Source organism: Pelobates fuscus, chromosome 9 (assembly GCF_036172605.1).
Source record: "Pelobates fuscus isolate aPelFus1 chromosome 9, aPelFus1.pri, whole genome shotgun sequence".
NCBI lineage: Eukaryota > Metazoa > Chordata > Amphibia > Anura > Pelobatidae > Pelobates > Pelobates fuscus.
In genome coordinates, this window is record NC_086325.1 from 159,590,483 (window position 1) to 159,605,402 (window position 14,920).

At 44.7% G+C, this 14,920-nt stretch overlaps 1 protein-coding gene across 2 annotated transcripts in view; it reads right to left on the reverse strand.

Annotated features, from left to right (window-relative positions):
- Positions 1-14,920, reverse strand: part of GPSM1 (G protein signaling modulator 1) — a 186,753-nt gene that overhangs the window by 77,777 nt on the left and 94,056 nt on the right. For both annotated transcript variants that reach the window (XM_063432877.1, XM_063432878.1), the window contains exon 9: positions 9,276-9,402. In XM_063432877.1, coding sequence (XP_063288947.1) covers positions 9,276-9,402 — 127 coding nt within the window. The remainder of the gene's footprint in view (positions 1-9,275; positions 9,403-14,920) is intronic.

The window sequence follows — 14,920 nt, forward strand, 5'->3', positions numbered from 1 at the left end:
GACTGGTTTGGCAGTCCAGGGCCCCACAATTACACTCTGCACATATATATAGCGATCATCGCTATATATATGTGCAGCCGCGGGCCCCCCCCCGGCTCCCTGTATTTGCAGAGGGGGCCCAGCGGACTGCAGGAGCACTGTCCAGCATTTCCCTGCGTCTAACTCCCGCGAGATGTGCTGTCGGTAGAGCGTTGCCATGGGTTACCATGGCAACGCTCCGCGCGGCGCGCACACCACATCTCGCGGGAGTTAGACGCAGGGAAATCCTGGAAAGTGCTCCTGCAGTCCGCTGGGCCCCCTCTGCAAATACAGGGAGCCGGGGGGCCCAGAATGCCACCGGACCGGACCACCAGGGATCAAAGGATCTTCCCCCCTCCCTGAACAAGGTAAGAAACAGGGAGGGGGGAATACCTTTCATTACATTACATACATACACTAATAAACACACTAACACACACACACTGCATTTATTACACTAACACACACACTGCATTTATTACACTAACACACACACACTGCATTTATTACACTAACACACACACTGCATTAATTACACTAACACACACACTGCATTAATTACACTAACACACACACTGTATTCATTACACTAACACACACACTGTATTCATTACACTAACACACACACTGCATTAATTACACTAACACACACACTGCATTAATTACACTAACACACACACTGCATTAATTACACCAACACACACTGTATTCATTACACTAACACACACACTGCATTAATTACACCAACACACACACTGCATTCATTACACTAACACACACACTGCATTTATTACACTAACACACACACTGCATTAATTACACTAACACACACACTGCATTAATTACACTAACACACACACTATTCATTACACTAACACACACACTGCATTAATTACACTAACACACACACTGCATTAATTACACTAACACACACACTGTATTCATTACACTAACACACACTGTATTCATTACACTAACACACACACTGCATTAATTACACTAACACACACACTGCATTCATTACACTAACACACACACTGCATTTATTACACTAACACACACACTGCATTCATTACACTAACACACACTGTATTCACAACACTAACACACACTCTGCATTCATTGCACTGACACACACACACACTGCATTCACTACACTAACACACACTGCATTCACTACACTAACACACACACTGCATTCATTACACTAACACACACTGCATTCATTACACTGACACACACTCTGCATCCACTACACTGACACACACTCTGCATCCACTACACTGACACACACTCTGCATCCACTACACTGACACACACTCTGCATCCACTACACTGACACACACTATGCATCCACTACACTAACACACACACTGTATTCACTACACTAACACACACGGCATCCACTACACTAACACACTGTATTCACTACACTCACACACACTGCATCCACTACACTAACACACACACACTGCATTCACTTCACTAACACACACTCTGCATTCACTACACCGACACACACTCTGCATTCACTACACCGACACACACTCTGCATTCACTACACCGACACACACTCTGCATTCACTACACCGACACACACTCTGCATCCACTACACTAACACACACACACTGCATCCACTACACTTACACACACACTCTGCATCCACTACACTAACACACACACTCTGCATCCACTACACTAACACACACACTCTGCATTCACTACACTAACACACACACTCTGCATTCACTACACTAACACACACACTCTGCATTCACTACACTAACACACACACTCTGCATTCACTACACTAACACACACACTCTGCATTCACTACACTAACACACACACTCTGCATTCACTACACTGACACACACACTCTGCATTCACTACACTGACACACACACTCTGCATTTATTACACTAACACACACTCTGCATTCACTACACTGAAACACACTCTGCATTCACTACACTGACACACACTCTGCATTAACTATACACACAGCATCCACTACACAAACATCCTGTATTCACAGTACACACACTACATCCACCACACATTTAAACATTCTGCATTCACTATTCAGAGACACTGCGTCTAAAACACACACTACATCCACTAAACACATTGCATCTAGTACACACAAAAACTACATCCACTAGACAAACACACTACATCCACTACACACACTGCATCCGCTACACAAACACACACTCTGCATTCACTGCACAAACAGTATCTAATACACACAAACACTACATCCATTACACACATTCTAATTCCACTATACACACCACATTCAGTCCTGCATCATTGTCTGCTGACTACGTAAGAGTCCTGTGTGCGGACTCGTGGGTGGGCCGGGGGGGTGGGGCGGGATGGGGCGGGGGGCCCAGACCTTGTGCTTTGTCAGGGGCCCCAAAATTTCTGGTGGCGGCCCTGCCCGTGGGGGCAGGGATTTCTCCTCTGCCATCCTCAGATATAGAACTCTTCCCATCAGAGGTCCATTACACCACGCGCCAACCAACTTGTCAGGACAGAAAGTTCCACTGTAAGAAGCCCTGATAACCCCTTCAATGAGGGCCACGGTCCCCATCTTTCTACATACAATGAAAACGCTATATGTATTGTTTCTTCTGTGAATACAACTTGCAGATATTCTCTAGATAACTCAAATACTTGCTCTGAATATTAACAAGCGTTAAAATAAAAATGCTGGACATGCTTGGGGTAAAGTCAAGCCTGTTGCAGAATGTAAATGAAATGAAGTCGCTCGGTTTATTTTAAATATTGGTCGGTTACAATCCTCGAGGTTTTCATCCAAGGTCCCAATGTTTAAAGCACTCGCAGCCAGTGTACTGCTACCCTCTAATGAAATAACAGCAAAGAGTCTTGTTGCCCATCCACACAGCCTGTAATTTACTTTACATACCGAATTACTGTGTGTCAGTGTCACACTGCCACTTCTGATTAGTAAATTACCTGCCAGCGCTGTCCCTCCAGGGCTATGAGTTGTGCCAGAGGCCTGCGTAGGCTGGATCTTGTATCTATTAATATATTTGCTATACTGCCGTGCATCTGTGGGACTGCTTAATAATTAAAGTGCCCGATGTTTGACAACTAAAAGTTATGGAAAGAAAAACAAGGGTTAAATGTAAATGCAAAAACATGCACTTTTATTATAGTTTGGAAAAGTGGAAAAATGGACTCCACCTTTAAGCCTTTCGATGCTAAAGCGCCCAACGCATTATATTGCAATGAGATGGGAACTCAAAGGGTTAAATCTGTAAGTCTCGTCTCTTGACCATAACTCGTAAACACTACACTGGACACTTCTGTGCTGAGCCAAAGCATGTCATCTTTATTCTGTCCATCTACTCTAACGTTCAAGGACTTCAATGGCTCACAGCACAGTTCTGGGCAGTGTCAAGCCTTGGCATAAATTATTACCAATGGAATCACGCCAGCGCCCAGAGGAGTTCTAGGAATCACATTGGGCAATAAAATGCAGGGATGCCTCTGGGGGCTGCATAACATTGGGTAGCATGACAAGATTCCCGAGCTCATTCTCATCCGATGGGAGAGTGCAGTCCGCTGTCCTACAATGCCACCGTATAGATGAGCCAATACGACACCTAGCGCGGGTCAGCCTGCTGTAGTCTTCTATTAGAGCAAAATATTTGGTTTAGTTTGTAGCTTTTCCACAAGAAAGGTAGATGGATAAGACCCATGGGAGTTGTAGTTCAGCAACATCTGGAGGGCCAGAGTTTAGAGAACCCTAGATTAGAGGCTTCTGTGAAGGTAAGTACCTGAATCACATTTCTCCAGCGAGTCACAGATTTTATCAATAAATAAAAAAATGACCAGATTTTAGGGTGCCCGATCTAATCAAGGTGGTTTATAAAATTGTATTATCTCCTTAAAATCCTAGACCTTTTCTTTCCCGGCATGTATCAGAGTATCAGGACTTGCACTGCAATCTGAGCTGTATCGTATATGGGTTTCCCGGCATGTATCAGAGTATCAGGACTTGCACTGCAATCTGAGCTGTATCGTATATGGGTTTCCTGGCATGTATCAGAGTATCAGGACTTGCACTGCAATCTGAGCTGTATCGTATATGGGTTTCCCGGCATGTATCAGAGTATCAGGACTTGCACTGCAATCTGAGCTGTATCGTATATGGGTTTCCCGGCATGTATCAGAGTATCAGGACTTGCACTGCAATCTGAGCTGTATCGTATATGGGTTTCCCGGCATGTATCAGAGTATCAGGACTTGCACTGCAATCTGAGCTGTATCGTATATGGGTTTCCTGGCATGTATCAGAGTATCAGGACTTGCACTGCAATCTGAGCTGTATCGTATATGGGTTTCCTGGCATGTATCAGAGTATCAGGACTTGCACTGCAATCTGAGCTGTATCGTATATGGGTTTCCCGGCATGTATCAGAGTATCAGGACTTGCACTGCAATCTGAGCTGTATCGTATATGGGTTTCCCGGCATGTATCAGAGTATCAGGACTTGCACTGCAATCTGAGCTGTATCGTACATGGGTTTCCCGGCATGTATCAGAGTATCAGGACTTGCACTGCAATCTGAGCTGTATCGTATATGGGTTTCCCGGCATGTATCAGAGTATCAGGACTTGCACTGCAATCTGAGCTGTATCGTATATGGGTTTCCTGGCATGTATCAGAGTATCAGGACTTGCACTGCAATCTGAGCTGTATCGTATATGGCCAAATTTGAGGTATGTGTGTGAAGAATACACAGCCGGGAACCTGCATTCTACACAGCCTGGATACTGCTTGATACAGTCAGATATTTTCCTAGTGGTATGCTAAAGGGATATTAAGGAGTAACTTTTTTTGTTTAGAATGTTCTCATGTTAAAATCATGGAACATTATGTTCGTTTAAATGTTACATGTTAAAGACAAAAAATTCCAAAAGCACATGAGTAATAGAAAAGGACCCCATCAATGGTTAACACATCTTTCTATGATCTGAGAGGCAACGTTGGTAATATTCCAAACGTTCTGTAGCATTCGCTAGGGGATATTTCTAGAATAGCTTCTGTATGCAGACCACACATGCGCCTCATTATATATACATTAATCAGCCACAACATTAAAACCACTGACAGGTGACGTGAGTAACATTGATTGTATCGTTACAATGGCACCTGTCAAGGGGTGGGATATATTAGGCGGTATTAACATTGCCATCATAAAATGTGTATTGATAATGTCACAGGTTTAACAGGCGACAGGTAACCCTGTAAACAATATAAAATAGATTTAAAGGAACACTTCAAGCATCGCAACCACTACAGCGCACTGTAGTGGTTATGGTGTCAGGAGTGCACTGGCACCCGCTATTGTAAGTAGTCAAAATGTTTTAGAACAGTTTGTTTCCTTACCTGTGGTCCGCCAGGCGCAGCTCCCAGTCTGCACTACTTCTGCCAGAGAGCAGAGTGTCCGTTAGTTCTCCTGTGCTAAGCCTTCACTGCAGGCTTAGCTCACTGGCGGAGAGCGTCCGCTGATTCCTCTCAGCCAATGAGCTAAGCCCTGTGCTGCTGGACTTAGCGGAGACAGAATGTGTTCGGCCTTTCATCATCAGTAGTGGAGACAGGGAGCGGCGTTCTGCGGACCCTGGGTAAGAAGTTAAACCATTCTAAAATGGTTTGACTATTCACTATGTTGTGTGTCATGGTACTCCTGGCACCATAACCACTACAGCATGCTTCTAGTGTTCCTTCCGGTGATATGCCAAGCATCATGTTCATTAATAATATAATACCTAAACTATTTAACCAGTAAATGTACATTTAAAAAGGTTATTTACTTAAATGTGATTTGTGGGAATTCAATGTAAATGTAAAATTTTAGACTAGACCAGTTAAACTGAAAACTTACCTCCTGATTTGCCAAATATCTCCTGGGGCCAGGTTATGATGAACATGTTTACCAATGTAATGGCTCATTTTATTAAACTGGCACATCAGAAAGCTTGCATTGTCCTTGCATAGAACTGAACATGGAATTCTGGGATATCTATCACAGGAGACCCCAGTTTCCCACTCTGTCTAGAGATTAATCACGATTCTCAATCATCATTATATACAGCAACTTATAAAATCCCCAATAATGCAACACCATTTTAAATGAGACTCTATCGCTATTACAATGCTCATGTACTATACTATAGATTTCATAGGCTCTCTGCTTGTGATTTTGACTGGTAGATTACCCACCTCGATGATAAATTAGACATTGCTCGATTAAAAGACTGTAAGATTAGATAAGATGCCAAACAAGTGGTGTTTAGAATTGCAAATCTGTCCAAATATATTATTTACCCAACGGAAACAAACTCAAATCAAAGCAATAAATATTAGGTTAAAATATTCACAAACACAATATCTATGTTGGAGAATTTCTCCAGATCACATATTTTCCCATGATATACCGTGTTACATGCAATATATACATGCCCGATTTATATGTATATATATATATATATATATATATATGGCTTATTACATTTCTACATTCCACAAAAATTATTGTTGCACTCTTAAAAAATACTGAATGTCCCAGATTGATTTACCCCTGCCAGGTATTCCATGTGTCAACTGCACTTTCTGTTAAACATCATTTTAAAAGGCTCTTCCTTTTTTTCCTTCACTCATCGTGTTATGCTAATCAATCGCCTGGAAGCTATTTGCATATGAACACGCTGATATTTAAATAATCCAAGAATGGTACCATTACCTCGTTTTCATGCCATAGTTGCAAAGTAACCTTTTCATTGATGTTGAGACTTATCCCACATCCCCAGATCTTAGCAAGAATTGAGACAATGGCCCGATCTTTCCCCCTGTGCTTCGTACACTGGCAATGTATATTGACACATGTAGTGAGGGTAAACACCTTACTTTAGAAGACATTGTACCTGTGTTTAGCGAGAGGCGAGCCTTGGAAACCTGATCAACGTCACAGTTGATGAATGAGGTCATTCTAGGGTTGAAGTCAGCCAGGTTAACACATTACATTAACTATGGTACTGTATAAACCACAAATCTGGGGCAATGTTCTAAAAGTAGAGTAATCGCCGTGGAAACAGAATGTTCCAATCCACTAATAAACATTTAGAACTCTAATCTCGTACTGCTTTTATCCATGACCCCATCTACTTCATTCAATAGACCTTAGGCTGTGATATCTCAATCGGCAGAGGTTAATTGATATTATCACAGACACATGAGACGCATGGGATCACAATTGCTTTCTTTTTTACTTCTATTCTAAATCGGAAATGTTTCCTTCATGATATATTTAATGACTTAATACAGGAATCAGTAAAAAAAAATTGGCAAGCATACACTGCAAGAAAAATACATACAAAACTAAGCCTAGCAAACACTCCTAATTATAGCTGAAAAGAACAATTATAAACTAAATAAATAAGATACAATGAAATTGTAGACCATTCCAAACTCTTAAAGTTTGCTTATGTGCTCTATGTGTGGAGAGTGTGTCCACTTTTATATTTCACAAAAAGTGCAGATTACAATAAAATTTTAAACTTTTATAAATTATCCTTGTTACACCTCCCTTGGCTGTCAATCACACAACCAAACTATTTACTTCCTGGTTGTTTCGTTCAGAGGGTCTAAACTCAAGAGGCAGCAATTGCCCAGAGCACCTGCCTTGCAAAGATTTCTCATTGAGCTGCATTGGGAATTCTGTGATTAGACAGCCAAAAGAAAGTCTGGATTGTGTTTCCACGTTGGAGTGTTCCTTTAACCCCTTAAGGACCAAACTTCTGGAATAAAAGGGAATCATGACATGTCATGTGTCCTTAAGGGGTTAAAGCTCCTAAAGTATTTGAGCTTCTTGAACTGTTCTCATGGTTAACAGATTGTCCCCTCTGTCCTTAAGAAACGGAAACTCCTGGTTGGCAGCTTAAGAAACATTCTACTGGCATTTTCATCGCATGCACAGTGGAAGTATAGCGGGCTCAGGACATTTTTGTGTTTCAGCTATTTTGGCCTTAAATTTGAAATGTCACTTTGAATTCCTGACAATTCTCCCTTTAGTGATACACTCTGTTATAAACCTTTGGCTGAAATATTAAAAAAAGTTTTCTGCTTGTTTAACTGACTACACCTTGAAAACCAACACTGAATGTCAACAAGGCACGCTTCCTTATTGCCAAAAAGCTCACAACGTGCCCGGCCCTCCCGGAAACCTGCTGGAACAGACATCCAGTATGTTTGCTGGGGACGTTGACTATAAATGAAATTATGGAGATTTGAGTAGATTCTGAGCTGCATGCAGATCAGATTTATTAATCTCTGACACACAGACTTAAGCCAATAAAAATAACAGGTGAAATATATGTACTTGTAGTTTTTTTGTTTTTGTTTTATAGGAGCACTATAGGGTCAGGAACACAAACAGGCATTCGTGATCCTATACTGTTAAAACCACCATCTAGCCCCCCTGCACTCCCCATTCCTTGTTCCCCTAAATATAGTATAATCTCACTTTTATTCCAGTCTGCAGCTACTGGCTCTGTCCCTGATCTGCCTGCTTAGTTGACATAATCAGAACTGATTCTCTGAGCCAATCACAATGCTTCCCCATAGGATTGGCTGAGACTGTCAAGGAGGCAGATCAGGGACAGAGTCAGCACAAGCCAAACACAGCCATGGCCAATCAGCATCTGCTCATAGATGTGCATTGAATCAATGCATCTCTTTGAGGAAAGTTCAGTGTCTCCATGCAGACGGTGGAGACACTGAATGTCAGTCACACTGAGCAGCACTGCCCCAGGAAGCATCTCTAGCATCCATCTGAGGAGAGGCCAGTGAAGTTAACACTAGGCTGTAATGTAAACACTGCATTTTTTCTGAAAAGACAGTGTTTACAGCAAAAAGCCTGAAGGGAATAATTACACTCACCAGAACAAATACAATAAGCTGTAGTTGTTATGATTACTATAGTGTCTATTTAATATAATAATATTTATTGTTCTAGTGGTTACTAAATATATGGGTGACAGAAAATAGTATTTTCTATTTGAAGATGTAAAATATTTAAACGTTGATGAAATATCATTCACAGTGTAACAACATATTACGGAAATAAAAGACAGACTTCAAGCTCCTACGTAAAAAACCCCATCAAAATACGGTCAAGAACTTCCTGCTAAATGTGAAACGCACAGAGGACAAACCTACCTTGTGCTTCATAGCCATCATACTGTGGAGATGAGTCCCCATTGTCCTCGCAGGAACCCATGCCAAGTGCAGACCTCAGTTGAGCTATATTCATACGAGCTGTTAATTCACCGTTCCGGTCTCCAATCTGCAATGAAAACAAAAATTATGTGAAACCCATTGAATCCGGGGCGGGGCATGACTGTCATGGAGGTGAGATGCATCTCGAGTGACCTCCTCCATTATCTGGCTTTAAGACACTTCTGACAAGCTTAATCAGCTCAACTAGAGACAAATCCTGTAACACTGTGGCCCTCCGACCTACCTGATACGAGTAGGAGTGGATAAAGAGATGCAGGGAGCTTTCATACCTCTATGTGGTGGATCCGGCCTAATGCTCACCGTGCGGGAGAGGCGGCCAATCTCCCGAACCGGAAGTACCCAGAGGAAGCTATCTGCCAGCATCAGCCCCGTTCTCCCCCCCTCCCCTGGATCGGTGGGAGTGATCCCGGTCCACCCCTGGGAAGTAGCCCAGCACTGGCAGACTTTCAGGGTGAAGTCATCCAAGCTGACAGACACTACTACGACCAATGCAAAATGTCGGAACCCGCGTGTTTGTCCAACTGTAGCACAGTCTGGTTGGACATGGAGTCCAGGCTGGATAGTCTTTTTGCAAAAGTCTGACAGCAGTTGGAAAGCAGACAACTTTACCATGCACCATCGCAGCCAAAGGACCACCCACATGACCTGCAGGCTCCAGATCACCATTGTGAATCATCACTGTTACCAGTGGAGGAGACACAAGCAGCGGAGCTCACCTAAACTGAAAGTGGCACATATGCTGAAGACGGCCAAGCACGGTGACAAGCCTTAGAAGTAGTGGAGAGCCCTGTTCCTGATCTATGTTTTGATCTGCCGACTTTCATCTAGCACTAAATGCCAGAAACACTCCTTCCAGGACATGGATAGTGCTCTGCCAACTAAAGGCATAGGGTGACTGGGGATCTCAGTATGGTTGTAGTGGGGAAACTTAGTTCATTTAACTAATTTTGAGGCATATTCTCCTCCTGCTGCCGAAGTCTAGCCATGCCTGTTATTACTTGCTTCAATGCCTCATTTACTTTTCTTACTATGGGACCTCTAGGGGTAATTATCTTGTTAAGCTTTGTAATGCCTGTTTTTTGTATGTTTGTTTTTTTTTTTGTAAATCTCTTTTTTATTGAGGCATAAAGTCATGTGGGTACAGAATGTAGAAAGGGAGACAATAAGGTTTTCATACAATACGGGGGTAATACCATGCAATACATATCATCTCTGTACGGTGTTAGCCTCTTTTTTGTAGATTTTATGTTCATTATTTCTTTTCTTTTTGTTTTTTGTTTTTCCAATCAAGGCGTTTGAAGCTGTGAGACTCGCAGGTCTCCATAATGAGTTATATACATTTTAAATCAACATTAACAGTTTGGGCACGCAGGCCCGCATTGTTGTAGGTTTCGCAAATCACTAAAGTCAATTCAGTCACGTTTCTGGTTGGATGAGTAGTCAATTGTGTGTTAGCTGGTGTCTCCCCCAGTGTCTGTGTGGTTTGGTTGTGTTTGGGAGTCAGGTAGGGTGAGCGCCACCATAGCTGTTGGAGCGTAGTTTGTGGGTAACTTTCTTCAGTAGGTGTGTGAGTTAGCTCCTTCCCCTCCTTGTTTTCCTTATTCTCTTACTGTGGTTGGACCCTCCTATGCTATGTCTGTCCCCCCGAGGGGTTGAGTGAGTTGGTAAGTCCGAAACTTGTTTGGTTCCTTAGATTTCAGGGTTGTATGTAGTGTTGGCGGGGGGTCTACGGTGGCTGGGTAAGCTCTTGTTTAGGGTCTGTCGTTTTCCCTTGTGTTGGTGCGTTCCTGGGGGCTGAGGCAGGAGTGTAGCTAGGTCAACAGGGGGGGGGGGGAGGTGGGAGGGGGGTGGGTTGAAGGTATGTCGGGTAGAAGAGCGGGGTCGGGTGCGTCCTTCGTCCGTCGTCCTCAGTCGTGTTTGTTGTGGGTTGGTCTAGTCTGGCTGTGACTCAGTTGGCGTTGGTTCTGATGGTCTGTTGGAATCCTTCTTTTGCTGTCTCAAGGATCCAGTGTGTCCAAATGTCTAGGTAGGTCTTATGGGTCTGGTTGGCCGTCATCGTCAGTTCCTCAATTTTCCTAAGGTCTTCCATTTGGCTAAACCATGTCAGTAGTGGGGGTGTTGTAGTTTGCTTCCAGAATTGGGGGAGCACCTGTTTGGCTGTGTTGAGTATTCTAACGGTTATAGATTTTTTGTATTTGGAGTGTGGGACAGTTGTATGGTGTAGGAGCATCGCAGCCGGTTCCAGGGGGGGGGGCGCATCCGAGAACTTCTCCAGGACCTTGTGTATTCCCTCCCAGTATGTTTTGATTTTCTCACAGTCCCACCATATGTGTTTAATGGTTCCCACCTCTTTTTCGCATCTCCAGCATTGGTCAGAGTGTGTTGGGTCAATTTGGTGTAGGAGGTGTGGTGTTTTGTACCATTGTGTTAATAATTTGTATGCTGTCTCTTGAGTTTTACTGTGTGTTGAGCAGTGGTGTGTTAGGTAACAGATGGACTCCCATTCCTTATCCGTGAGTGTGGTGCTTAGGGCCGTCTCCCATTTACCCATGTAAAGTGGTGTGTCGGATGGGGTTTCTAGTTGTAGCATGGAGTATAGATAGGATATGCCATGCGGGAGTGGATCTGGGCTTGCGCTGACCGCTTCTATTGTGGTCAGGCCCCTAGTAAGCGCCGGGCCTTGCGGTAGCGTTCGGATAAAGTTAGTCAGCTGGGTGTGTCTGAACCTGTGCATGAATGTCATAGGTGTCTCCCCTAGTAGGCCTGTCAGTGGTTTACATTCACCTGCTTGGAGGATGTGGCGTAGGCGGGGGGTCTCGTCCGGAAGAATGTTGCGAAGTGCTTTCGGGTCTAGTCCCGGGGGGAAGTCGGGATTATATGTAAGGGGCAGAAGGGGGGAGGGGAATGGCGACATGTTGCCGGTCTTGGAGGCTCTCCTCCATACTTTCAAAGTGTGCCATGTGTATATGGACATGTCTTTCCCATCCGCTGCCTCCCGGACCCAGGGCAGTCCGGAGAGCGGTCTGCCCACTTCTGCCTCCTCTACTGTTTTCCAGAGCTTCCCGACGGTATCCTTTGACCACTCCACTATCCGCAGCAGGTGCGCCGCGACGTAGTATTGGTAGAAGTCTGGGAGGGCTATTCCCCCCCTGTTTTTGGGGCGAGTTAGTGTGGCGTATTTCAATCTAGGTCTACCCCCGTTCCATACGTATTTGGTCATCTCCGATCTAAGGGACCCGAAGAATGTCTTTTGGATCGCTATGGGGATGGCCTGGAGGAGGTAGAGGAGACGTGGGAGGAAGTTCATTTTCAGGACCTGGACTCTTCCCAGCCAGGAGATGTGTGGGAAGGACCATTCTCGCATGTCTCTTTGGAATGATTGTAGTGTGGTCGTGAAATTTTCTTTGTACAAGTCCTCACTATGTCTTGTCAGCCATATCCCTAAGTACCTAATTTTGTGTTCGGCCCATTGGTATGGGAAGCTGTTTCGTAGGGGCTCTGTTTGTGTAGCATTTAAACTGACGTTGAGAATGAATGATTTCCCGTGGTTGATTTTTAGATTTGATATGCTCCCGAATTCCCTTAGTTCTTTCTGCAGGTTTGGAAGGGAGATCTCGGGTTTGGTCACCACGAAGAGCATGTCGTCCGCGTACGCGGCGACCTTGTGGTGCACTTGCCCTGTTTCCACTCCGGTAATGTCTGTGTTGTGTCTAATGTGTGAGAGGAACGGTTCTAGTGCTAGAACAAATAAGAGTGGGGAGAGGGGGCAACCCTGTCTCGTGCCGTTGTGTATGGTGAAGGTCTCCGTGGGTGCTCCATTAACTATTACCTGGGCTGTCGGTTCCCGGTAAAGTTCCTCTATCCACCTTCTCAGGTGGGGTCCTAGTCCTGCTTGGGCCAGCACTTCGAAGAGGTACACCCAACAGACTCTATCGAAGGCCTTCTCTGCGTCAGTTGACAGGAGAAGAAGGCCTTCCCTCTTACCTGTACTACCGTGCATGAGTGTAAGCGCTCTGATGGTATTGTCGCGGGCCTCACGTCCCGCCACAAACCCCACCTGGTCCGGGTGGACCAGCGATGGGACATGTTTTGTGAGCCGTGTGGCCAGGATCTTGGCCAGTAGCTTGATGTCGCAATTGATGAGCGATATGGGCCTATAGTTACTGCATTGTTCCCTGTCTTTACCGTCTTTGGGGATTATGGAGATATGCGCCGCTAGGGCTTGTTTAGGGATATTGTGTCCCTCCCTGACTGCATTAAAGGCTTCTACCATTGGTTGGTATAAGTCTTCAGCATAGGTCTTGTAGTATTTGGTCGGTAGGCCATCCGGCCCTGGGCTTTTACCTGTCTTAGTTTGCTTAATTGCCATCGCTAATTCCTCTATCGTGATAGGCACGTCTATCATGTCTGCTATGTCTGGGTCCAAGGTCGGCAGTGGGTGTTCAGCTAGGTATTTCCTGATCGCTTCGTGCAGGCGGGCTTTCGCCTTTTGAGTATGTGGTTGTGGCAGCGTGTACAGGTCCGAGTAATATGTGCGGATGGTGTTTTGTATGTCTTTCGGGAGATGGTGTAATTTCCCTTGTTTGTCTCGAATCTTGTCAATGTAAGTGTGTTGTCTCTGTTTTTTTAGCATCGCAGCTAGGAGCTTGCCGCTTTTGTTTCCCTGTTGTGCAAAGAGGGCCTTATGTCTTATTGCTTCTCTGTGGTGTTTGGTGTGTAGTAGGGTGGCGAGCTCTCTCCTTAGTTGAAGAAGTCGTGATTGGTGTGTGTTGTCAGGTGTTAGTTTGTTTTGTTCGTCAACCTTGTGGATGTTGGACAGTAGGTCGTTTAACCGTGCCTCGGTCCGTTTCTTCAGTAGTGCCCCCTGTTGTATGTAGTGTCCCCTTATCACGCTTTTGTGCGCTTCCCAACGGATTGTCGGGGAGGTCTGTTCGGCCGTGTTAAGTGTGAGATATTCTTTTATTTTCTCGCCTATGAAGCCCGAGATCTCCTGGTTAGCTAGGAGGTACTCATTGAGTCTCCATTTCGGGTTTGTGGGACGGTAAAGTGGTGATTTCAGGGTCAGTAATACTGGGGCGTGGTCCGACCAGGTGGCCCCACCGATTGTGACTGTAGTCACCAGGGGAAGGTCGTGGTGCGTGGTATAGAAATGGTCTATCCGAGAGTAGGAGTTATGTGGTTGGGAGTAGAAAGTGAAGTTCCTTTCATCTGGGTGGTGGGCTCTCCAGCAGTCAACTAGGCGTTGGCTACGGAGAAGGGATTTGATGTGTTGTAGGTGTTGTGTGGGGACATGGGAGACGCCCGATGAAGTGTCCCATGCCGGGTCTAGCGCAATATTAAAGTCCCCCCCTAGAATGAGAGTCCCTGCCGTGAAGTATTGGAGCTTGCGTAGTGTCTGTTTGAGAAAGCGCGCTTGTTGTTTGTTTGGTGCATAGATGCTTGCGAACGTGTATTGGTGTCCCGCAATTGTCCCTTTGAGGAATAGGTATCGACCTTCGTCGTCGGTCATGCATCCCCCCTCCTGGAACGGCAGCCTTTTATGAAGGAGTATCGCTGTCCCCCTG